Source organism: Leptonychotes weddellii, chromosome 9, assembly GCF_054177405.1.
Source record: "Leptonychotes weddellii isolate Sample4059 chromosome 9, ASM5417740v2, whole genome shotgun sequence".
NCBI lineage: Eukaryota > Metazoa > Chordata > Mammalia > Carnivora > Phocidae > Leptonychotes > Leptonychotes weddellii.
Genome location: NC_138377.1, coordinates 95,602,117 through 95,629,693, shown reverse-complemented (window position 1 = coordinate 95,629,693; position 27,577 = coordinate 95,602,117). Strand labels below are relative to the sequence as shown.

General features: G+C 37.5%; 1 protein-coding gene across 1 annotated transcript in view; it reads right to left on the bottom strand.

Moving 5' to 3' along the window:
• Nucleotides 1–27,577, bottom strand: part of MAP2K5 (mitogen-activated protein kinase kinase 5) — a 234,025-nt gene that overhangs the window by 126,581 nt on the left and 79,867 nt on the right. Inside the window, exons 10-11 of the mRNA XM_081831876.1 lie at nt 17,812–17,873; nt 12,530–12,578 (exon numbers count right to left, since the gene is read on the bottom strand). Coding sequence (XP_081688002.1) covers nt 12,530–12,578; nt 17,812–17,873 — 111 coding nt within the window. The remainder of the gene's footprint in view (nt 1–12,529; nt 12,579–17,811; nt 17,874–27,577) is intronic.

Below are 27,577 nucleotides of genomic sequence, written 5' to 3'. Positions count from 1 at the left end.
CAGTCGGTTGAGCGACCAACTCTTAAATTTGAGCCCCGTGTCAGGCTCTGCACTGAGTGGAGCCTGCTTGAGATTCTCTCTCCCTTTCCCTCTGCCCCTCCCTCCCCTAAAAAAAAAAAAAAAAGAAAAAGAAAAATTCTAGCAGCTAATACCTCTGTGGTACTTGTATATGTCAAACACTGAGCTAAATGCATTATCATCATATGCATTATTAACTCATTTAGTTCTCATTATAACCATTGAGATAAATATTAGCTCCATTTTACAGATGAGTAAATTGAGGCTCAAATTAATAAAATTACTTGCCTAGGGCTACACAACTAGAGTCTCCAATCCTAACTCTTTTTTTTTTAAGATTTTGATTTATTTATTTGAGAGAGAGACAGAGAGCACATGTGGGGGGAAGGGCAGAGGGAGAGGGAAAGAGACAAGCAGACTCCTCCCTGAGCAAGGAGCCTGATGGGGGGCTTGATCCCAAGACCCTGAGATCAGGACCCAAGCCAAAGTCAGATGCTTAACTGACTGAGCCACCCAGGTACCCCTCCAATCCTAAGTCTTAAGCCTTAACAAACTGTACTACATTTATAAGATACACTGCAACTGAATTTATCGGCTGGACTATTATCCCAGCTTTGGCATTGAATAGCTGGCTGATCTTCAGATGTTTTATTTTAGATTTTTCCACTTCTCACAGAAAAGCAGAGAAGGAGGAAAGTCTGGGGAAAGTTCTAACTATTCTCCCACATAGCGTCTTGCTGCTTTTCTTGTGAAGTGTTATTTGAACTATACAATAGCTATTATGTACGAGGCACAGCGCTGTGACCTCAAAGAGTAAGGAACTGATCCAAGGTCACGCAGCAAAGTTGAATTAAGAGGCAGAAGCAGAACTTAAACCTGGGTCTGACACTAAAACCAGAGCTCTTCCATTAGACCACCAACCCAATTGCCTTTTTTCTGACTAAATTCTTTAGCCTTATTCAGCCTTAGTTTCTTTCTTTCTTTTTTTTTTTAAGATTTTATTTATTTATCCCAGCGAGAGAGGGAATCCAAGCAGGGGGAGTGGGAGAGGGAGCAGTAGGCTCCCCGCTGAGCAGGGAGCCCAACACGGGGCTCGATCCCAGGACCCTGGAATCATCACCCGAGCCAAAGGCAGACGCCCAACGACTGAGCCATCCAGGTGCCCTGAGCCTTAGTTTCTTCATCTAAAAATGGGGATACAATGATACTTTTCTTGCAAGGCTATCACGAAGTTCGAATGAAATAATATACACAAAAGATCTAATACAGTAGTATATAGAAGGCATTTGGTGAATGATAATTATTGTTGCACCCAGTCCAGAGGGAACTTAATACTCCCAACAGCAAAATAATGGACTTGACTTCCATGGTACTGATCACTTCAAACTAGGTCTTTGGAGAAAAGAATAGGTGTGAAGAGGTCTTGTAACTGCTCAACATTCTGGAAGAGTGTTCTATCTGAGGATAAATCTCTTACTTTAATACTAGAAAGGGCAAACAAAAAGGATAACTTCCAATGAAGCTACATAAAACTACAGTACAATTTTTTTCTCACAGAAAAAATTCCCGGAGAAAAACATTATTCCCAAAAAGCTATGATTCAGTTTATTCATTTCATAAACAGGTGGTGGCATACAATCAGTACCACACATTAACTGTGGCCTCCATCCTCTCACCAACAGAAATGACCATCACACAGGTGTTCTCCGTCTTCCTCTGATAAGCTACTAAACTTCATGGTCTGCCTACAAGACAAAGCTATGATCAGAGCTGTCTGAGGGGCTTGGTGAATCAAACATGCATCAGGCCTCAGACAGAGTGCATCCTGCTGGGTGGCTGGACAGGGCTCACCATAAAGGCCAGGGGCTCCCTTTAGGGTACTATAAAAACCTGTGAATCAAAATACATAGGGATCGCATAATTGACACTAAATCCCAACTCCCAGCAAGGTGGAAGGACTTTAGGGGAGGTGACAGTGGGACTAACAACCCTCTCCCACTTGTATTCCTTCTCTGTATGGCACATGATCCCTTCTCTTTCCTCGAAGGCTTCCGAGGCTACTCATTTCAGAAAGGGAGGGGGAAGTGGCCTGCATGGTATTTCCCCTGGGTTCTTCATCCTTTTAGAGATGTCCTAACAGGGATGACTCTGCTATGATAAATCCTATCACAGATGCACAGGAGAAAGAAAAACTAAGTCCAGAACAACTCTCTTTGATTAAGTAGACCACCCACACAGACAACTATAGAAAGATCACATATTTCTTCTAATTAAGCTTTTTATTTTCAGATCATTATAGATCAACATGCAGTTTAAGACACAACACAGAGACATCCTGTATACCTTCTATCCATGGTAACATTTTGTAAAACTACAGTACAATATCACAGATGGGGTCCTGACACTGATGTAATCAAGACAGAGAACGTGTCCGTCATCACACTTTTTTCTAGCCGCACCAACTTCTCTGGCCCCGAACATTCTCCTCAGCTCCTGGTAACCACTAATCTCTTCTCCATTTCTCTAATTTGTCATTTGAAAAATATTATAAAAATGGAATCATACTGTATGTAACTTTTTGTGCCTGGCTTTTTTTCACTCAGCATAATTCTCTGGAGATTCCTTTTTACTGCTGAGTAGTATTATACAGTATAAATGTACAGCATTTAATTATTCACTCACTGATGGACATCTGGGTTGGTTCCAGTTTTGGGCTATTATGAATAAAGCTGCTATGAACATTTGTGTACAGGTTTTTGTGTAAGCCTAAGTGTTCACTTCTTTGGGATAAATGCTCAGGAGTGCCACTGCTGGGTTGGGTGGTAGTTGCATATTTAAATTTTTAAGAAATGCCAAACTGTTTTCCATTGGGGCTATATTATTTTATATTCCTATCAGCAATGTGTTAGTGATCTAATTTCTTTGCATCCTTGGCAGCATTTGGTGTTATCTCTATTTTTAAATTTTAGCCATTCTAGTAGGTATGTAGTAATATTTCATTGTGGTTTTAGTTTGGCTAACGATGCTGAATATCCTTTCATGTGCTTATGTGCCATTTGTATATCCTCTTCAGTGCAATGTGTCTTCATGTCTTTTTTACTGTTGAGTTTTCAGGGTTCTTTATACATTCTAGACACATATTCTTTTAAAAGAATACGTTTAAGTAATGTCATATGGGGTTTCCTGTCTTTTGAAGATCATTGCCACAAATACAGAAATTCCCAGTGATTACCCGTGGCAAAGAGAATGAATGACCAACGTGGGGAAGGAGGCTTAATTTGTAGAGACGTTCATTTGTGTGGATTGTCAGAGCTGGAGAAAAACCAACAACCCACAGTCTTTAAGCTAGTTTGTTTACCTCAGTTAATGGGCTAAGTCTTTCTTTTTCTCAAAAACACAAATGTTCGTGAGTTATGATCTACTACAGCATTGGCATGTGATTAATATTCACAGCTAAAGGACAGTATTTAAAGGATTTAAAAACAGGAGCCAAGGTAACTGTGCTTCTGTCACTAGCACTCACTTAACACAACTGCCCCTCCAGACACATGTGACTGAAGCAGTCACAGAGCTCAGGGAAGGAGCCTCCACACCGTGGCTCTCTCAGCCTCTCAGGTTCAACATAAACACAGCTGAAGATGATTCCTTTCTAAATGACTTGGGTTGCTCAAACACCAAGCAGTTCTTTTAAAAAAAAAAACAGCTGTGTCTGCCTGTCCAGACAGCAAAAATATGGCTTAGGTCAAAAGCTCACTGTAACCTATGAGAAAGCACACACGGAGTACATCTCTACAAAAGAGGCTGCTATGAAAGTTTTGTGCACATTTTTCCTAAGTTACTTAAAATTAACCAGGTTAGTTTTCAACTTTATCCAGCAAATGATCATTCCCTAATTCGTTTCTGCCAAAAATCCCAACTTCACTATCCACTAAGGTATTAACACTGCCACCTTGACATCAACATTTCTTTCCTAAGGAATTCAAAGGTTTTACTTCTACCATCTCATTTTCTTCTCTCATTTAATAAATAGAATAATTTGAGGATGTAATACAAATATTCTTCTAACAGTTTTTAGATCTTAAAGTTTACACCAATCTCGTGTAAAAGGCATTCGCAAATATATATAACATTTACCTGCCTATACTCTTTTGGATTATCAGCCTCCAATTCTCTTCCAAATTCCTTCCTTAAAAAGAATACCCTTGCATGGGACCTTCTTGTACCTTTTTTGGCAACTTCCTTGAATCTATAATTATTTCAAAATAAAGAGATTTTTAAAAATGTTTTTTTTCCATCTGTGTTGTGTCTCAACATGTTCTTTTTATAATTCTTTGTTAGTGAAAATACTTCATTTCAGTATACTTTATAGTCAAAAAACCCTTTCCCCTTAAAGATGTCTTTTGATTTTATTATACCAGTCTGGTTTAGAGAGCACCTATTTTCTTTTTTTATCTTTTTAAGATTTTATTTATTTCAGGGAGAGAGAGCTTGGGCACGAGCTTGAGCATAAGTGGGGGTGGGGTGCAGAGGGATAAGCAGACTCCCCACTAAGCAGAAAGCCTGACATGGGCCTTGATCCCAGGACCCCGGGATCATGACCTAAGCCAAAGGCAGAAGCTTAACCAATTGAGCCATCCAGGTGCCCCAAAATCACCCATTTTCTTAGCTAAGTCACACTGCTTTAATTCTCAATTATTTGTTTGCATTTCACAGTATCTCATCTTCAGTTCTAAACGATTTCATACTTCCTGGAATACCCCACTTTGAACACAAAATAGTCTAAACAAATCAAGCACTTAGGGCAGTGTCTGCTACAGAGTAATGCTTCATAAATATTCATTATTATTACTATTACTACTCCTACTATTATTTTCATAGCATAATCCACTCTCGGGGATTCCCGATCTTTTCTTTTTTTCTCCCATATACCTCTCTGATTAGCCTTATTCCCTTACCTCACTAGCCTGTCATACTTCCGTCTGTCCAGGATCACAGAGTATGGAATCCTGGTGCTTGAAGGAACTTGAGTGATCACCTAGCGATCCCTTCAATGTATATAAGAGGAAACTGAGGCCCAGAGAGCAGGAGAGATCTGCCTTTCCAGGGTCACACAACGAGGCAGTCAATCAGTGTGACTGAACTGGGAATTCAAACAAAGCTTTATTCCTTCTTAGAAATTAAGCTTTTTAAGTTGTCTAAATTGGGCCAAGTCAGTGCTGTATACTTGAAGTTCTTTACTAATATATAAGAGAAAAAAATGGCTTAACTAAGGAAAGAAAATTTTATCCAATTTCCAGATGCTCCCAATTCCTGGTCAACGACAACAGCTACTTTTAAGTTTCTCTCTCTCTCTCTTTCTCTGACATTGCAAATGTCTTTTAAATCATCAGGGATTTTTTTTTTTTTCAACCTACTGATTTGCTAGACCAAACATAGATAGGATTTTTCAGGAACCATGAGGTATGGTGATAATGACAGAATCACCGAAACTCTTTGAAAGAATGGTTTGCCTTTCTGGCAGGGGAAACTTCTTTCTAAAGTACTGTTTCCACCACACTGATGAGAAGAGAATTCCTTCTTTCTCTTCCTTTTTTTTTTTTTAAAGTCTGATTAACTGCAGTAAAATTCACACTTTCCAGGTGTATAGATCTATGTTGTTGTTTTTTTTTTTTAAGATTTTATTTATTTGAGAGCAAAGCAAGAGAGATCACAGAGGGAGAGGGAGAAGAAGACTCCCCACCGAGCAGGGAGCCCAATGTGGGGCTCGATCCCAGGACCCTGGGATCATGACCTGACCTGAAGGCAGATGCTTAACTGACTGAGCCACGTAGGCGCCCTAGATCTGTGTGTTCTAACAAATGTGTACAGTTGTGTAACCACCACCAAAATCAAGATATAGAACATTTCTAACACTCCTCAAAATTCCCTCACAGCTTTATAGTCAACCTGCCCTCCACCCTTTGGCAACCACCCATGCATTTTCTATCCATATAGTTTTACCATTTCCAGAATGTCGTACAAGTGGAATACACAAGACGTAGCCCCTTGAGACTGATTGCTTTCACCTTGCATAAAGTCTTTGATATTCGTCCATGTTACTGTATCAGTAGTTTGTTCCCTATCATTACTGAGTAGTATCCCATTGTATGGATTAACTACAGCTTGTTTATTCATTCATTGTCTAAAAGACATCTGGGTTGTCTCCAGTTTGGGGGGGACTGTGAATCAAGCCACTGGGAGTGAGACTGCTGGCTCATGTTGCAGGAAAGTGTCAAACTGTTTCCCCAAGCAGCTGTACCATTTCATGTCCCTGCTAGCAATGCAGGAGAGTTTCTGTTACTCCATATTCTTGCCGGCACTTATATTGTCTCTTTTTTCTTTAATTTTAGTGAAGGGCTCCCTTTTAACAGAAAAAAGTAGCAGGAAACATTTTTTATTCACTGCTGAAACTTCAAGCAACCCTGCCTCCTTTCTTTCTCTTTTTTTTTTTTTTTTTAAAGATTTTACTTATTTATTCATTAGAGACAGAGAGAGAGAGGCAGAGGGAGAAGCAGGCTCCCAAGGAGCAGGGAGCCCGATTCGGGACTCGATCCCAGGACCCTGGGATCATGACCTGAGCCGAAGGCAGACGCTCAACCATCTGAGCCACCCAGGCGCCCCCTTTCTTTCTCTTAATACCCGCAAGCAGTCCATTAGGAAAGTCTATTGATTCTACACTTAAAATATGTCCAGAATCTGACCACATCTCCCTATCTTCAAAACTGCCTCCCTGATCTGAGCCTCTGTAACTCACCTGGATTACTGCAACAGTTCCCAACTGGCCTCCTTGCTGTTCTGTGAACACTCCAGACATATCCTACCTGGTGTCTTCTGCTCTATTCCCCCATATACCTACTTGACCAGCTCCTCTCCTCCTCCAAGCCTCTGCTTCAGGCTCATCTTCTCTCTGAGGCCTACCCAGAGAACACTGCAACCTACTCTTTGGCTGCCCCAAGCTTGATCTACTTTTTCTTTTCTCCATACTACTAACCATCTTCTAACACACTGTATTTACTTTTTTATGTTTATTATTTTTTTTTCTTTTTTTTTTATTTTTTTATTCTTATGTTAATCCCCATACATTACATCATTTGTTCTAGATGAAGTGTTCCATGATTCATTGTTCGTGCACAACACCCAGTGCTCCATGCAGAACGTGCCCTCCTCAACACCCACCACCAGGCCAACCCATTCTCCCACCCCCCTCCCCTCTAGAACCAGAAAAGCGACCACTTTATGTTTATTATTTATGGGTTGTTTGCCAACCCTGTTCTACCCCTGCTAGAATGAGTTCCATGAGTGTAGGAATCTTTTTTTTTTTTTTTCTTATACTAATGTATTCCAAGTACTTAGAGCAGTGCCTGGAACATACCTGGTATTAAATAAATAGTTGCTAAATGACTGAACCAACAACACGACTTTGGAATCTAAGGTAGCACCAATTAGATCTGTGTGAGGCCAGATTTATAATAAGTAAAGCTAGGGGCAGAAGATAACATGTTGAAACCACAAGACTTAGTTTCTCTAAACACAAATCTATTTGCATAGCATTTGCCTTCAGAATAACATAAAAAATATATAGGGGCGCCTGGGTGGCTCAGTCGGTTAAGCACCTGACTCTTGGTTTCGGCTCAGGTCATAAACTCGGGGTCTGAGATCAAGCCCGGTGTCAGGCTCTGCGCTCAGTGCAGACTCTACGTGAGATTCAATCCTTCTCCCTCTGCCCTTCCCCTGGCACGTGTCACGTGTGCTCTCTCTCTCAAATAAATACATAAAGTATTTTTAAAAATTTAAAAAATATATTTATCTATAATACAAAAACATTAAAAAACTCTCCTATCAGAGAAAGCAGATGAAACGAACCAGGTTCATATATACAAAAAATGTCTTGGGACAACAACTATCTAGGTTTTTTTCTTTCTATAAACTTCTCCATCTGTGTAAGATTGCCCAAGCCGGATTGCCAATTTTATTTTCTTAATCTAAGCTCTATTCTCATTACCCTTCCATTTCTATTTTTTATCCTCAGGGAAAGAGAGAGCAGTTACTGCCAGGGCATTCTCACATCTTCCAAAGAAATGACACAGGTGTTAATCTTGTATTTATGTTTGATGTGGGTAATAATGGCTATGGCTGGAGCTGCAGGTTTATTAATATGCAGGGCTCTCACCTCATTAGTGGCGATGTATGTTTTGAAGTTAAGCTGCAATGTTTGCTGTAATGTCAAATCTGGTCTGCCAGACTTTTTCACTGTTCATTTTCTTTGTTTTTACCCAGTCAGTACATGCTATGCTTACAGGGCTCACACATGTGCTATTTAATAAAGACAATTTTCCACAGTAGTTAATCCTGGTGGAACTTTCAAACATTTTTAATAATTATGTCCTCATGTGATACCACATGTCTATCTTAGAGAAAAGGTTTTCATAATTTTTGACCCGGTAATGCAAAGAATAATAAACTCTCTTCCTGGCTTAATCTGGAAGTGATATGTGCTTAAACTGGATAAAGTGATTAATGCATAGTTATTATATAATAAAAACTTGTGCTCATTATTAGCATTTGTTAGTTAATGAAGTACTTGCATATATATCTCAACCAAATCTTTACAAGAACAAAATAAACAACAGTAAAACCTTATTGATGGGGCACCTGTCTGGTTCAGCTGGTTAAGTGTCTGCCTTTGGCTCAGGTCATGATCTCAGGGTCCTGGGACTGAGTCCCACACTGGGCTCCCCACTCAGCAGGAAGTCTGCTTGTCCTTCTCTCTCTTCCTCTGCCCCCCTCATGCTCTCTCTCTCTAATAAAATCTTAAAAAAATAAAATTTTAAAAACCTTATTGAATATAATATTTGATAATCCATTATGAACAGCAACTGTTATACTTTAATTCATAAAAAAAATGTCCAGTGGACATAATACATATCAAAGGAACAAACCTGTGCCAGACTAACAAGCCTCGTGGGATGGGTGGTCTCACTGTGCTGCTCAGAGTTCGTTCCACTCTACGGTCCTCACTGAATATGCGCTGCAGGAAAGACTCTTAATTTTTACCAGCTTGTCTGGAAGTCATTAACTGTGTTTTATAAATTCCAAAAGATACTATTTATGCATTTATGTTTTACGGCTAAAAATCCAGGACCACAGTATTCCAAGGAAGCCATTTAAATGTGAGAAATAGTATTTTTCTCTTCTCATTAGGTAACTGAACGCATCTCCGTTTCTTCATCTTTTAAAATTTGTGTTCATAAGTACAAGACCCTGGCTCTAGGGGCAGCATTTGTAGGGAAAGAAATGATGATCGAAGAACACAGGTACTTAGACTAAGACAAAGGAGAAAGAAACTTAGATCACTCATGAGCATTTCTCTGCACCATCTTCCGTTTACTCTGTTCTCACAGTACCTGTAGCGCCCCCCCAAACCCCGCCCCTACCCCCGCAGAAGGACCACTGCCTTTGATTTGACAATGTGACACATATTCAGCTAGAATTCCCATCATCGTTCATTTAGAGAAAGTAAAAATGAGTACATGGGCTTTTAAGAAGGTACAGCAACAAGCCTATATAGCAAAAGTGTATAAACAAGTATATTACCTATTTAATTGCCTTAGCTGAACTTGGAAGCTCTGATCTTTAATTGCCTGATTGAACTGATCTAAAAAGCTATAATTTTTTAATCAGGGAGAAAATTAAATAGCTTTTTGGTAAATAAAAAGGCATCTTTAATCTTATTTTTATGGAATCCAAGTTATTAAATATGGACAAAACCTCTAAAATATTAAGTTAACAACTACTCAATCTAGAGTAAATTTCTCATTACAATGCTTCATAAAAGTCTTCAGGGACACCTGGCTTCTTCCACTCTTCAAATAAAAACACATGCTTTTAGGGGCACCTGGGTGGCTCAGTTGGTTAAGCGGCTGCCTTCGGCTCAGGTCATGATCCCAGGATCCTGGGATCGAGCCCCGCATCGGGCTCCCTGCTCAGCTGGAAGCCTGCTTCCCCCTCTCCCGCTCCCCCTGCTTGTGTTCCCTCTCTCGCTGTGTTTCTCTCTGTCAAATAAATAAATAAAAATCTTTAAAAAAAAAAAAACAAACAAAAAAACACATGCTTTTAAATCCAGAAGGTAAAAGTTTCCATGAATAACCAGGAAACTCTAAAGCTAAGCATATAAATATATTTAATGAGGTGTATTACCACAGCATATTATTTCTTTAGTCAAATACTCATAATTACTGGGGAATAATTGTTCACCTGCACTATAATTCATTAGTCTTTCCATCTAGACAGATGCAGATGCACATTGACTCACTGGTATTTATTTAAAACCCAAATCCCTTGGGAGGGTTTGTTCTACCACTATCCCCACTCAGCCCCTCACGGATATCTTCCCTTAACTAGGAGCATTTTACAGTGGGTGATGCTTTAGGAATTCAGCTGGCCAGCAAAGACTGAGAAGAGAAGTACAAGTTCAGGATTCCTTTTTGAAAACTTTATGTCCTCAATCAGAAAAGCCACTAAGGCCACCAAGGTATGTGAAGCAATCTCTTAAGGAACAGTGTATCATGATATCTGAAATGTTAGTAAAAGGAAGGGATGCAATTGTATAGAAAGTGAAGGCTTCCGCAGTAACTGACCAAAGAACCTTTTCTTAGCTTAAGCTGCATCCAGAGCTGGGATGGACCTACTTGCCTCTGAGAGGCTCTGGTCGACCACACTTGCCCACAGTGATTACAGATGGTTGTTCTGGGAATCTGACGTACACCTTGTACTTTATTTTTAGATCCCAGGCATAAATCCACTTGAAACATGTATATCAAGATCCCATTTCAAAGAAAAATTCAATTTTTTCTCCAAAACGAAGAGTAAGACTAAAACCAATGATTGCAAAGAAGAAAAAATAAAAACAACTGCAGAATAACTAAACAGTATTTCCCTATCCACTATGGTTTTAAGTGCTTCTAAGATTGCTCACAGAAAGTTATGACTAAGGAGAATTCACTATAAGCCAGAAGTATGGTGTATGCCCAGAGTATAGGATGATCCTAAGGATCACTTTAATAGTAACATTTGCATTTCCATGGCAAGGTCCTTTTAATGAAGGTTTTGCTATTGAGAATTGATGTCTTCCTTGAGTTCCTTTGTCAAAAGGATAGCAGATGTCCATAAAAATCATTAAAATGACAAGAACTGACCACTGTGTTAACTCCTATTAAAATGGCCATTACCACTTCATGGGTTGGTGAGTGTGGGGAGGTAGGAGTACAGGGAAGAGAAGCAATATAGGTCATATTATGTTAAATACCATTCTCTCTCTAAAAAAAAAAAGAGAAAGAAAAAGAAAAAAAAAAAGAAATACCATTCTCTCTTAACCTTGGTCGTGAAAATGCTCCATTCTTTTCTCACCCACCAGATGCATTCACATGATGACTTCTTCCCAGGAAGAGTAACACTAACACAACTCAGCTCACTCCCCCTATGTCTACATTTTGCACCAACTATACTCTAGAAATAGACTGGACGGGCTTTAAGGGAAAATTTGGTTCCTGATTCCATTTAATCCGCATAAACACCTTCAAGAACTGCAAGTTTTACTTGCCAAAGTCTACACCTCCTCTTCAAAAGAGGACAAGGGATTTAAGAAGAAATCTGAAATCACTAGGATATTAAAACCACACAACAAAAAACAACCCCTAGGGACCAATGTGTTACTACAGTTGAAGGCATCAGTTGTTTACTTGCTCTCTCAAAGCTTATACCTTTTTTTAAAAAAACTTTCCTTTAATCACATCCAATGTGTATGTTGTTGCATTCCCCAAATGTGCATAAAGTGGGGCTGAGCAGATGTGTTAAAATCAACCAGTACTGTTAGTAATAGGAGGCCCTGAAGTTACTTTGCTATAGTCTGTTTCTCACTTAATAATTTGCTCCAAATGAATTCATGCATTTTGGGAACACTGAAAAATTCAAAGGGAGGTTCCTTTCACAACATTCAAGTTACCTGATTATTCTTCTCCAGTGTTCTGTTAATAGAACTGGGAGACTAATTTTTGATGCATTCACCAACTCCTTATTTAAAGCTTTACTTTCAAGGTATGTGAAGCAATCTTTTAAGGACCAGTGTATGGTGATATCTGAAGCATTAATAAGGGATGCAATTGTATAAAAAGTGAAGGCTTTGCAGTAATTAGAGTTAAGGATTAAAAATCAGATCCTGTTATTTTCAAATACTATGAAATACCTTTTTACATGTTTGGTAAATATCCACAAAAATACCATGCCTATAATCTAAATCAGAGCAGCTGAAGGAGAAAATAAGCAAAATATTTATAAAGCAGGCATCTTTTTGACTACCAAATATATCAGCTGGCTTAAATATCAGATCATTTATTTTATTTAAAAAGCAAGGTATCTGGAGAGCTCCCCACCCAACCTCACAAATTAATTCAGAGCTCGTAAGCACAGTACATACCTCTATGTAAAATCTTTAAACTCCACAAATAGGTAAGGCCTTTAACAACCTAAATTTAAGAAAGAGAAACAGTCCAATGATGATTTTTTATCAGAAATTTTCCACATTTAAACATATAATCATTATCAACCATAATTCTTCCTTTAAAACTCTGAAAACCAATAAGTGTTTATTACACATCTCCCATTTCTGTGCCAGGCTCTTTGAGGATGCCAAATGTGTAAACTACAGCCCTCCTTCCTTTAATGGGCTTACAATGTTCTGAAGATAAGCCACGATGAATGAAAAAAAGGAAGGTATGTGCATGTAACATGACCTGGAAATACATCTACTAAGTTCGCAGTGGTGGTGTGGGCAGGGAGGAAAGGCTTTCCCTTCTTATACTTCTGTATGTGGATTTTTTTTTTTAAGTCGTGACATTTGTGACTAAGGAAAGACATTTTTTAAAAGCTAACTAATGAAGACAATGGGTGGAACAGAGATTGCTTTTCCTGCCCATAATCAGGAAGGCTTTACCAAAGTGCTGAGCTCTAAGTAACAGATTCAACTGATGTGAAGGAAAGAGAAGAAGGTGTTCAGGACAAGGTAAAAATATACTGTCCAAGTGCTGGGGCCATATACTCTTCAAAAGATCAAGGTCAGGAAAGACAAAGAAATGCTGAGAGACTGCTCTGGGTTAACAGAGACCAGAGACATGACAACTAAATACAATGTATAATCTTAGACTGGATGCTGGACCAGAAATGTTTATTCTTTTGGTCTAGAAAGGGTATTCCTGGACAACTGGCAAAATCCAAGTTAGGACTGCTGATTAGATAGCAGTACTGTACCAATCAATGCTAATTTCCTGATTTTGATCAGTATACAGCAATGATGTGAGAGAATGTCCTTGTTCTTAGGAAATATACACCTGAAGTATTTAGGGGTAAAGGGCCATTGATGTCTGCGACGTACTCTCAAATGTTTCAGGAAAAAAACACATACCAAATGTGGTTAACTGGTAACAACTGGGGAATCTGGAGGAAGCATCTTTCAACTTTTCTGTAAGTTTAAAATAATTTTTAAAAAATATTTCCAAAAAATGTTTTAAATGATATTCAGGTAGGAAAGATCAAAGTATATCAAGATGAGCAGCCTCACAAGCCAAGCTGGTGGATGCAGGCATATGTATGGAGTCATGTAGAAAACACTGAAAGCGCAGGTCAAAAAAATAAAGGGAGAAAATACAAACATTCGAATTAGAATGGATTTTTGATTGAACAGCCTGTGTTAAGAATAATCAGTCAAATAAGATTCTGAAAAAAAGATGTTTCTAAGACCCTAAGTACATGGGTTACAAGTGCTGCCTTCTATGTGAGAAGTTGAATCACTAAACACTTTAACAATCTTTACATAGAAATGGTTGCAAAAGGGGATGCACATGTTTTTATTCATACCCACTGACGCTGTATGCACATGACTGTGAACTTGCCAATTTCAAGGTTGACTATTCATAATTATTTATCAGATACAATGAATGAACCACTATCACTCAAAATTTACTTCCAGAATTTAAAAGTACCCACCATTACAGAAAATTTTAGATGAGTCAGGACTATAAAAACAAGGAAACCTGCCATTATGAGGAATAACTAAGTGATTTACATATTTATTTTGAAAATGATGAAAAGAAGGTTGGGGCTAAATCTGGAAGGATTTTAGTTGATCAATTAAGACTAAGAGCAATTCTAAAAAGAGAAATGCAAAGAGAGAAAACCAATTTCCAAATACTAAAGATTTAGAAGAAGGTAAAATCTATATCAATTAATGCTGAGCAGAGATTAACATATTTTAATTCTTTTCTTAGAGGGGGATGTACTCCTGAAAGATTTGCTAGCAAGGTATGATCATTTCCACAGTAAGCTTATATGTTTTAAGAGAAGAGAATACATTTTTATAGCAAATTATTTTTTCTAGGATTTGGAATAAGTGGCATTACAATAAAACACATATGCTCTAGACAGTAAGATAGTAAAAAAAACAAAAAGAAAAGAAAAGAAAAAATCAAACTAGTAATAATGATAACCAACAGAGGAAGGAAACAGGCAAAAATATTGCCTTAAAAATCAATAATGAAAACAATTTTCTCTTTGGGTAGTAGGATGAGGCCATCTTATTTAGCATGGAAGTAATCACCTCCGAGTTCTGAAATTAGGGTTAAACTTCTCAATTTATAACCTTACTTGCATATTATAAAACCTTCCCATTAAAGATGGTTCACCATTAAAAATTGGTCCCACGAAAAATGAATAACCAGAAAACACACAAGGGGAAGGCAATCCATATATTCAGATTATCAGGCAGAAAAAAAAGTAAAACAAATACTGATTTTGTAATACTAAAATTACAAATCTTATTAGAGCTTCAAAAAGAATGTACGGTTCTTCCAACTTTGTCAAAATAGATTACGTTTTCCTTTAGAAGCATATAAAAAGCAGTGTACAGAAATCTGTCCATTGAAACTCTAGAGGGTATTATTGGTATTCAGTAGGCTAGGTTTCACAACAATGACCTGACAAAGCCTTGACACTGAATGTACTTGTATCTGCTGTCAATCACTCACTCCTTGACATGTCAAGTGCACATCCTTTCAGCGACAACTTCAATCAACATTAGCACTCAAAATACAGCACACAGTGTCACTGCTTCAGAAATGAGAGGAAAAACAAAACGTGCAAGCATGGCAGGGAATGGCAGGAAGGCATTCCTCTTTCTAGGAGACCACATTCAAATGGAAAGTGGATAAAAATCACTAAGCAAGTTGAAAGGCTGAAATCAGCCAGTTTATGTGAATACTTTTTTTTCCTGGGAAAATATTCTCTTGCCATATATCCTATGAGAGAAAATTCAAACAACACATCATATAAGTTGACAGGGGTCCATCCTGTAACGAACCTTGAATCTTTGGATGTCAACAGCATGCCAGGTTATTAGAACCTGGGATATAAAGCTAATTGGGAGGAGGAAGAGATGCCTAGATGTCGTTCTATGACATGAAAGGAATCTGAAGCAACTGTATGTGTCACTCCACTCCTTTCTCATATACTTCTCTTTTTTTTCTCTTTTTTTTTTTCTCTTTAACCTTGTTCTCCTTTTCAGGCCTTCCTCTCCTTTTTTCTCATTCTCTTAGGAAAGCAGAGTGAAAGAGCATGGGGCTTGGGGTAAAACAGCGCTGGGTTCAAATCTTTACTGATTAGTTATAGATAACTTTAATTTTTCTAAACCTCATCTTGCACATGTATAAAATATGATCAATAACCTACAATCTACAGAGTTTGCTATAAAGATTAAATGACATAATATTTATACATAAAACACTTCATCAACATTGGCACAACGAGGTAGTCAATATACACCTATTTCTCTCCTCTCTCCTCTGATTCTGTTGCTTCTGACGTGGCAAAGAGCACCCATATGCTTTTCGGCCTCACGGAGAGAACTCAAGGGAACAATGTTGATCTGTCTTCAGAACAGTAGAGGAGAGATGACCTACAAACATCAATTTGCTAGTCTTATTTTGATTGGGGGAATCCTTCCACTCGTGTTTGTCAGCTGCAACAAAGACTTATCCAAGTTTGTAATCTAATCAAATTACATTAAAAAAATATGCTTTGGAAGCATTATATAAGCTTAGGCCCCAGCAGAGTTTATAAAAAGTGGCAGGTGAAGAGCAAAATTATCAAAAGCATTTCTTTTACTCTGGCCACAGGCAGTTTCCATTACTATGACCTGATGAGCCATAAAAGCTAAAGAAATTGGACACATTTTAGGGGGGGAAACCCTAATTTTTAAAAAAATGTAAGGGCAAATGTAAGTAATGCTCTGGGCTGGCACTTATTTTAAGTGCCTTTCACTGAAATAATTTTTGTCATATTTTTGATTAACCAATAGGTAACCTTGGTATTTGAAGCCCGATTATTATTATTATTTTTGCTGACTCCATTCACTTTGCAGGATTCTCACTCCAGTAGAATTGAAAAGACCAATGGCTTTGTGTGGATGCTCTACACAAGATGGAGGTAAGATTTATGAAGTCCAGGAAGAGCACACTTCTCTGACTGAAGGAAGCAGATTCCTATTTTAGCCAAGTTCAACACATAATTGAGTATATAGAACTCATATACTTTTCTTTTTCAATTGGTATTCTAGCCTTTTTTTGCCCTGTATTATACGTGTTATTAAACTTTAGAGCCAAGAAAGCCAAAAGCCACAAAGCATTCATTCCCCTCTGAGATTAAAAGAGGAAATGAAACATTTTTATTTTCATCTAAAATAGTGATTTAAGTACTCAAATTTCATACTAAACTAATCTACCTAAACATGTAGATTAGAAGCTACTTAGCAATAGCATCAGAAAAGAAAGTTCTCATCACCCTGGGCAGTTCACACTAATAATTAGAAAGAAAAAAGGAAAGCTGTGAATTACAATGAACTAAGACTAAATAAGTGTCCATGTTGGATTAAAGGATTTGAGTTGTCAGTTTGATGTATAATGAATGTGAAAAAGAGCCATTTAATTAAATGGTACATGGTATAATCGCTTTGTTCTGCATTAAACTGCTTAAGTTATCAGAGTGCCTTTAGTTTAGCAACTGTTTTCTATTACACCACCCCATGACTTCTCTTAGACGCTGTTTAGCCTGCATTATTCCAAATTTCAAATCTGGAGCTTATATAGTAATGTTAGTCTAGTTGAAATATTTCATCAATTTATGTATGAATGCAGAAAACAGGAAAACTGCTTTTAATCACAAAGGGAATAAATTCCTAGATATCGCTGGTAAAAAAATTAAAAACCACACAAAAAGTCTGCAGAAATCTTTAAGAATAAAGTAGTGTTTTCTTATAAATAGTTTTATTTTAATAATTTGGCTTGAACAGTATTTTCTAATCATAAGCCTGTAACTACAAAATATTCCCCAAACAGCTTTCTTGTTGAAGAACCTGGAAATGTTACTGGTTAGCAAGTGTACTACAGTCTCTGTAAACACATGAAAGCAGAATAGGTCACAGGTAACAGGCCCCATAAGCCTGAAGCATGTCATGTGACTATGTTGTTACTGTGGGTTGGTCTATGAAAAGAAGAAAATGCAAAAATGACAAAAGAAGAGAGTTGAGAAGGCCCTGGCAGTCAACAGGGATTGGAAAAAAAGAAAACAACATCATGAGGATATAAGGGGAACAGATTTGACTAGAAAGATCAATCACCCCAATTTCATAAGGTTGAAGCCATATATACTCACTGCTATTGCAATTCTTCCAAGGACATGCTCTGGAATTTTTCTATATACATCCAAGGATCCCCCTGTAGAGACAGATATGTTGCATTATTATAAATAAAACTACCAGAACACTGCATTGGGCTCCTCCTCTGCGCATTCACTGTGAGAATATTTTTTTTCTTCTCTTCTTCTTACATTGTGCATTGGATATCTAAGGTCAAATTGGTTTTTAGTCCAATTTTACTTATGACATAATATCACACTACCAGATGAAGCATAACTAGATATTTCCATTTTATTTCCGAGTGTATTACATACATGTAAAAACTGAAAGAAACTAGTCAAGGGTAGGCCATGCCTCTCCACTTTATGTAAAATTAAATACATACACAAAACTAAAGATAAACAGGTCAACCACATTTAGGTATCTACGTTGTGTAACAGTTTTCTCAAATGTAAACCAGGACTCTGTCTTAGAATTTTCAAATTAACTAAACAAAAGGCAGTGAATATAAGGTCCAAAATACACATAAAAAACTAATAACATAAAATAGTAATATTAACATCTATCTAAATGAATGTTATCCTTCAAATTAAGACAAGAAATCAACCTATTCCAAAGATACTCGGTTCAAAATGGTTTGGATTTTATTTGTTTTAAAAATTCTCTTTGATACCACTTCAAAAACCACTTTATGAACTAAAAAAGAAAAACCAATCTCCTTGTATCATAATATTTTTCACTAAAATGGTATTCACTAACATCCTTCATCTTTACTAAATCCAGCTTTTAGCAGTTCCAAAAACCGAAACCATTAGACTGTAAACAGACGGACAGAGCCACATTGTTTACTGATTTTAAGTTTTCATCAACCTAAAAATGGGCATAACTAGCAGACAGTAGTTATTTGATAAATATCTGTCAAATGAATCAACAGATAAACTAAAGTCCACGTAAACTTCACCAGATAGGTATAGTTGCTCTGAAAGCAGTTTCAAAACAAGGAACCACAGCAATAGTAACATTGCTGAGACTAATTGCACAGCTTTCCCAGGTAACTATTTTAAAGGAACCAATATTCACTTGGAAGTATAACTTTGGGTATGGTTGTCACATTTTTCAATCTCACACAAGTAATATAAGAATTTCAGAAAGATATGCAAAGAACCACTACTTCACTCATATTAACAATATAATTCTATGAGAGCTATAAAACAGTATGCAATAACCTTTCTTTGAGTCAAGTTGAGGTGTAGTCTTTCCGTTCTTTTTTTTTTTTTTTCAGATTTTACTTATTTATTTGAGAGAGAGAGAGAGGGAACACAAGCAGGAGGAGGGGGAGAAGGAGAAGGAGACTCCTTGCTGAGCAAGAAGCCCGATGCGGGGCTCAATCCTAGGACCCCGGAATCATGACCTGAGCGGAAGGCAGAAGCTTAACTGCTTGAGCCACCCAGGCGTCCCTAGTCTTTCAGTTCTATAAAGGAATTATCCAGAATATTTGAGAAATAATGTCCATTTCAATCAGAGGCTAAAAATTCATATTTAATCACTTTACTACTAGATGATTTGTAAGTATGCCTCATATGATACTAAAATGGAGCATGTTATTCTTTTGAAATGAAGGTAAGTGCATTTCACAAGTATGAATATTTTTATGTGTCAAGTTTTCCTAAAGCTGAACATCAGAAAAAAATTATTTTTCCTATAAAAACAAATGATATCTACTGCATACATATAAAGCTACTGACTTTGTATTTATCCTGTTTAACGCAGAAAAATCACTTCTTTAGGTAACTCTGACGTGTAGTTTCCAGATTCTTACAATAAGCTGGAAAACCACTAAATAGTATAACTTTATGCTTTGGCTCTGGGTGCTACCCGGAAGATAATGAAAAAAAGACACTTCTGCAATGAATTGAACCATCTTTATTTACTAAAATAGCACTTTTATTATAGATGCAATAAAAGTGAAAATACAGTAAGAAAACATTTCATGTTCTCATTGATCTTTCAAATGAATTGGCAATTGCAAGAATAAACAGTCAAGAAGATCAAGCTTTACGTGCTGGTATTTGGAAGACTGACAAATGCAGTGTACTGGACCAATCCCTTGTGAAGTGAAGGGAAGCTTGAGTGCCTCAACAGTAGGAGATGCAAATCCATTCACATACACTAGTAAGAAGTCCTGAGATTTTTTTTTTTTACATAAGATGTAAATCAGGGTTTAATTAGCTAAACAGACAATCAATAGTCAATAAGCTAAATGGAAACGCCAAAGATTACATTACTACCCTTATTGGTAGAACAAGCCAAAAAATGATCTCATTTTGAGGCAGTTCACTGGTTTTTGTAAATATCCATTTGATTTCGGTTATATCCCACTCTCCTTAGCCACCCACATGAGTAAATCTTTATATACTGGCTTTGTGTCATCATCCTGTCCTTGACATAATCATTAGGGATAACTCAAAGGCAAAAAAAAAAAAAAAAAAAAAAAAGGATCTGGCAGATCCACTCAGAATCAAGAGTTCCTATTAAGCTTAAATACGTTCTCTTTGTGCGATTATGTAATTCTTAGGCTAAAGATGAAAGATTTTCAGTTGAATTGGTACTGAGTTTTACTATCACTTCTATCTTGCAGGCCTATCCCAAAAAGGCAATTCTTAGACTCATCAAGTCACCCAACATTAGTGCTAGAGGGACATTAAAGATCAGTCCAATGACTTTATTTGACAAATGGGAGAAACTGAGTCCCAGAAAGGTAAGTTTTCTAGTCATAGCCATGAGTCAGCTGATTGGTAGAGTTCAGGTAAGGTCTCATCAGCCTTTGAAGTCCCAGAACTGCAAACATTTAAAAGGTTTCCCCATAACATCATAGAGCTTAAGAATCACATGTGAACTTTTTTACAGTTTAATATAATGTGATATTACCATTACTCAGATAGTTTAATCTTAGTTGAGACATTGGTATTCAAGGCATTTAGAAACTCATTTCTATGTTGCACAGTTGGTTTGAACCTTTTATTCATGATTCTAAGGGGACATCACTGGTTTGCTCTCTGTGATCTGTCATTTCTCTGTGTTCCCTGGCCTCAGACCACCCCTAGCCAGTCATTTCATTGCACACCACTATCCACCATAGGAACCAGGAGAAGAGTGCTAAAAATAGATTAGCAGGGCGCCTGGGTGGCTCAGTTGGTTAAGCGACTGCCTTCGGCTCAGGTCATGATCCTGGAGTCACAGGATCGAGTCCCGCATCGGGCTCCCTGCTCGGCAGGGAGTCTGCTTCTCCCTCTGACCCTCCTCCCTCTCATGCTCTCTGTCTCTCATTCTCTCTCTCTCAAATAAATAAATAAAATCTTAAAAAAAAAAAAAATAGATTAGCAAAAAACCCCATCTCAACTGCCAAACCATATACTTCTCTTGATGAATTAGGGCTATCATTTTCATGGAACTAAGCCAAAAGGATTCATGGCATAAGGTCTGTGCTTAACCTAATACGGGGCTAAAATATAGTGTCTTGCATGTAGGATAAACACAAATATGTAGTAAATGAACTTCTCAAGAAGCAACAATACTGTCATATTCATCCCAAAATTTTCCTTAAAATGGCCATGATTATTATCAATACTAATTAAATTAAAATCTGGAACTATAAGCAAAAATTTCAGAAGAAGCCCTTTTAGCTTCTGTTAGATGAAAAAATAAAGAACCCTTTCTTTCAAGTACTCAAGGGAGTACTTGATCCTCCCTTTCTTTCTCTACAACATGGGTTTTTGGGGAAAAAATGTTATTCCCAAGATGGCAATCCAAAACCATAGGCATATATTCTGAGATGCTATATTTGAGCATTTCTGAGGACATTGTTTTACTCAATGAGAAGGCATATCACCTCCCTCATTTGAATCCTTCCAATGGCATCCTAATTCAGATTGATACACAACTTCCTTACATGGCCTACACAATCTAGCTTCTGCTTACTTCTCTGGCCCCTTGTCCAGCCCCAGGGCCTCTCATCACTACTCACTAGTCACTCTGGCCTTCTTGAGGGGCCTTGATTATATCAAGTTTGCTCCCACCTTGATGCATTTATACTAGATACTACGTCTTCCTCGAAGATGTTCCCCATGACCTTCCCTGAGTGGTTCATTGACACTAAAGTCTCTGCTAAAATGTCACTCCCATAAAAAAGCCATCCTTGCCCATCCTCTCTAGCTCCTCCTCTCCTATAGTCATCATCTGCCCTGCTTTATATTCTAATGAGACTTCTCCCTCTCAGAGAATGTACTGTGTGTTTCTTCTCAGCCTCCTGTTCTAGAATTTAAGTGCCATAATGACAGGAATTAAGTCCTATTCACTACTGTATTCCCAGGTTTAGAACAGTGTCTGAAGGAAAGTGCTCAATAAATATTTGGAAATAAAGGACTAATATGAGGTTAAAATAGTGAGAATCTACACTAAAGGAAAAGTACTAGGGTTGGGAGAAAGTTGTCAAGAAGTTTAACTGCAATGGGAAGGGAAGAGAAGAAATGATAGAGGGCGGTACATAGTTTTTGGTCCATATATTTTTGGGGTACATTTTGCTGTGTTATAGAGAAGGAAGATCCAAAAGAGAGAGGGTGACTGGTGGAGAGAAATCCACTGAGTGGATGCGCATGCGGAGGGACTGACCTCGTGCAGCCCTTCATGTGCAGGGAGGGTCAGGTGGGTTCACGTGTGGCTAGGCTACAGGTGGAAGCACAAGGAAATGTGAGAGCTCACATCTGAAAGTCTACGTGATCTCTGAGGGAGAAAGGAGGAGGTCAGATCTGGGAAAGGGTAATAAAATTTTAGGATAGTTGATGTGGTAAATAACAGAAAGATGGGAACTGGAGAACAATCTGCAAAAAGTGGGAAATTTTAGTGTTCAGGGACTGATTAGCACGGAGTAAAGGGAAGCTGCCAAGGAGCAGTTAAGAGAGGGGCTTTAGGCAGCTCAAGTCTAGAAAGGAGTCATCTCAAAAAAGACAGTTAAATATAGACTGTAAAGTGAATGTTTTAGGTAAGGACTTAAAGTATTAAAAATATGTCATCTTTGGGGTGCCTGGGTAGCTCAGTCGGTTAAGTGTCTGACTCTTGGTTTTGGCTCAGGTCATGATCTCAGGGTCATGAGATCGAGCCCCACATAGGGCTCTGCGCTCATCCTGGAGTCTGCTGGAGATTATCTCTCTCCCTCTTCCTCTGCTCCTCTTTCTGCTCTCTCTCTCTCTTTCTCTAAAATAAATATATAAAATCTTTTAAGAAATAAAAGGGAGTCCTTCAGACTGAAGGAATTTCAGAGGAAAGTTACTAGACAGTAACTCAAATCCACACAAAGAAATACAGTACACTGGTAGAGGTTACTATATAGGTAAATACAAAAGACAAGATACATGTATTTTTTGTTTGTAAGTCTTCTTCTGCTATCTGATTTAAAAGAGAACTGCAGGAGCACCTGGGTGGCTCTGTCACTGGGCGTCTGCCTTTGGCTCAGGTCATGATCCCAGGGTCCTGGAATTGAGCCCCGCATCGGGCTCCCTGCTCAGCCTGGAGTCTGCTTCTCCCTCCCCCCTCGCCCTGCTTGTGTTCCCTCTCTTGCTGTGTCTCTCTGTCAAGTGAATAAAATCTTTTAAAAAAAAAAATAAATAAAAAAGAGAACTGCAAAAAACAGTAAGTATAAATCTGCATTAATAAGCATACAACTTATAAAGATGTAACTTACATGGCAATAACAGTATAAAGGAGAGGGAAAGAATGGAGCTATATAGAAGCAGTGTTTTTATATACTTGAAAAAAGTTGATATCAATTGGAACTAAGTTGTTACAAGTTAAAATGTTAATAATAATCTCTAGGAAATCCAAAAATATAACTCAAAAAATATAGTAAAAGAAACCACAAGAGAATTTAAGCAATACATTAAAAAATATCTATTTAACATAAAATAAAGCAGTAATGGAGAAACAAAGGAACATAAAAGATGTAAGATGTAAAGAAAACAAGTAGTAAAATGGCAGATATGAATCCTACCTTGCTGGTAATTATATTAAAGATTTAGTTATTATTTGGGGGTGGCAGGGCAGAGGGAGAGGGAGAGAGAATCCCAAGCACACTCCACACTGAGCACAGAGTCTGACATGGGTCTCCATCTCATGACCCCAAGATCACGACCTGAGCCAAAACCAACAGTCAGACATTTAACTGACTGCACCACCCAGGCACTCCTGGTAATTATATTAAATGTAAATGAATTAAATACTGACAGATTGGCAGAACAGATTAAAAAAATGACCCAACTCTATGTCTACAAGAGATGCGCTTTAGATTCAAAGATTCAAATAGGTTGAAGGCCAAATAGCAAAAGACATAATAAGCAAATAAGAATCAACAGAGAGCTGGGATGACCACACTAATATTAGACAAAATAGACTTTTAGACAAATACAGTGACTAGAGACAAAAACATTTTATAACGATAGAAGAGTCAATCCATCGTGAAGATATAACAATTATAAACACATACGCACCTAACAACAGAATAACAAAATATGTAAGGGGACATCTTGGGGATTGGATTATTCTCTTCTTTTGTTCATATATTTCTATAGTTCTTTTTAAGACTCTTCTCTTAAAGATTTATTTATTTATTTGAGAGAGAGAGAGAGCATGGGGGGGAGGGTCAAAGGGAGAGGGAGAGAATCTTAAGCAGACTCCCTCCTAAGCACAGAGCCTGACGTGGGGCTCAATCTCACAACCCTGAGATCATGAGCTGAGTTGAAATCAGGAATCAGATGGCTTAACCAACTGAGCCACCCAGGCGCCCGCATGATCATTTCAACAAACACAGAAAAACCACCTGACAAAATCTAATGCCTTTTCATGATAAAAATACTCAACAAACTTGGAAGAGAAGGGGACTTTGACAACCCAATAAAGGACATCTACTAAAAACCCACAACTAATACCACACTTAATAGTGAAAGACTAAAAGCTTTCCCTCTAAGATCAGGAGAAAAAGAAAGATGTCCGCCCTCACCACTTCTACTTGACACTGTACTGAAGGCTGTAGCCAGGGTAGTTAAGCAAGGAAGAGAAATAAAAAGCATCCAGATTGGAAAGAAGAAGTAAAACTACATCTACTTGCAGGTGCCATGATCTATATAGAAAACCCTAAGGAATCTACGAAAACCTATTAGGGTTAAGAAACAAGTTTAGCGAGGTAGCAGGATACAAGATCAATATACAAAACTCATTTATATTTCTATACACTAGCAATGAACAATTAAAAATGAAATTAAAAGTTCAACATATAATAGTATCAAAGAATATTTAGGAATAAGTTTAACAAAATAACTGCAAAACCTGAACACCGGAAACTATAAAACACTGAAAAAAATTAAAGAGGATCTGAATAAATGGAAAGACAGTCTGTGTTCATGGAGTGAAAGATTTAATATTGCTAAGTTGGCAGTACTCCCCAGATTGATCTATAGATTCACTGCAAGCTGTATCAAAATCCTATCTGGACCTTTTTTGGTGTGTGTGCAAATTTAGCAAGCTGATTACAAAATTCATATGAAAATGCAAAGGTCCCAGAATGGCCAAAATCATCGAGAAAGAATAAAGTCAGAGTGCTCACACTTCTTAATTTAAAACTTACCACAAAGCATCTAGAATAATAAAGTAAAAGCAAGCAAGTGCAGTCTGGTACTGCCACAAGGATGGGCAAATAGATCAATGGAATAGAATCAAAAGCCCAGAAATATATTTCATGGTCAATAAGTTTTTGCCAAGAGTGCCAAGAAAATTCAATGGGAAAGAATAATCATCTTAACAAATGGTGCTAGGACAACTGGATATTCACATGCAAAAGAATGGATTTGGACTCTATACCATATACAAAAGTAACTCAAAATGGATCAAAAACTCAAATGTAAGAGTGAAAATTATAAAGTTCTTAGAAGAAAACAGGTATAAATTTTCAACAGTTTCTTACATATGACATCTAAAGCACAAACAACCAAAGAAAAAACAGACGAACTGAATATCAAATTTTAAAACTTTTGTGCTTCAAAGGACACTATCAAGAAAATTAAAAGACAACTCACAGAATGGAAGAAAATATTTGCAAATCACATATCTGATAAGAGTCTAGTATCCAGAATATAAAAAGAATTCTTACAAACTCAACAATAAGAACACAAGTAACCCACGTAAAGATAGACAAAGGATTTGAATACACATTTCTCCAAGGAAGATATACAAATGGCCAATAAGCACATGGAAATACTGTCAACATCATCAGTCATTAAGAAATCTAAATCAGGGGCGCCCGGGTGGCTCAGTCGTTAAGCGTCTGCCTTCGGCTCAGGTCATGATCCCAGGGTACTGGGATCGAGCCCCGCATCGGGCTGTCTGCTCAGCGGCAAGCCTGCTTTTCCCTCTCCCACTCCCCCTGCTTGTGTTCCCTCTTTCGCTGTGTCTCTCTCTGTCAAATAAATAAATAAAATCTTTAAAAAAAAAAAAAAAAAAGAAATCTAAATCAAAACTAAAGAGATACCATTTCTCACCAGGCTATAATAAAAAAAAACACACAGTAACAAGTGTTGGCAAAGATGTTGAGGATTTGGAACCCTCATACATTGCAGGTGTAAAGGCAAACTGGTGTGAAATAGAATGGAACAGTTTGGCAGTTCCTCAAAAAATTGCACATAGAGTTACCATATGACCCAGCAATTTAACTTCTAGATATAGACACTTAAGAGAACTGAAAACGTATGTCCACATGAAAACTTGTACACAAATGCACAGAGCAGCACTATTCATAACAGCCCAAAAGTGGAAACATCCCAAGTGCCCATTAACTGATAAATGAATGAAGAAAATGTGGTATGTCCATGCAATGGATTATTATTTGGCCATAAAAAGGAATAAAGTACTGATACATGGATAAACCTTAAGAACATTATGCTAAGTATAAGAAGCCAGACACAAAGGCCACATACTGCATGATTCCGTTTACATAAAAAGTCAAAAATAAGGAAATCTAGAGACACAAAGTAGATTAGTTGTTGCCACAGATTAGTGGAATTAGGGAAGAGCGAGCGGCTGCTAAAGGCTAAGAAGTTTGTTTCTGGGGTGATTAAAAATGTTTTGGAATTAGAGATGATGAGGTTGCACAACCTTGTGAATATACTCAAAACCACTGAATTGTATACATCAAAATGGTGACTTTTTGGTGATTAAATATGCCATCTCAATAAACACATATTTTAATGAAACTGAATTTAGAACACATGATATACCTTATTATATTATCAAGGTACCAATGTTGGCTTATTAAAAAGTCTTGCAAGGCATGAACTAGTTGCTTTAGTAATATACTGAGAATCCCCCAGATGAATTAAGTATATTAAAAAAATGTTGAGTTTTAATGCGCTAGACATTGAAAAACTGATATGTAAAATCTAAAGATTGCTTTGATTTAAAATGGGTAACAATGATGACATCATTTCAGGGATAGGGTACCAAGAAATCTGCATTTTGCCAAAATATTCAGATCAAGAAAGAGTTAGCAACATAGAAATGAATGAAAAATACAGATGAAAGGAAAGGGCTAGAGTCCAAAGAAAACTAAACGCATCTTGGCTAAACAGCTGTGTTGAAAAACAATTTCTTATCTTGCAATTAAGAACCGATTTCTTTCTAAAAGACACAGGACATTGGGTTAATAGATTTCTTTAAAAGAAAATCTGTTTTGGCTATTGAAAC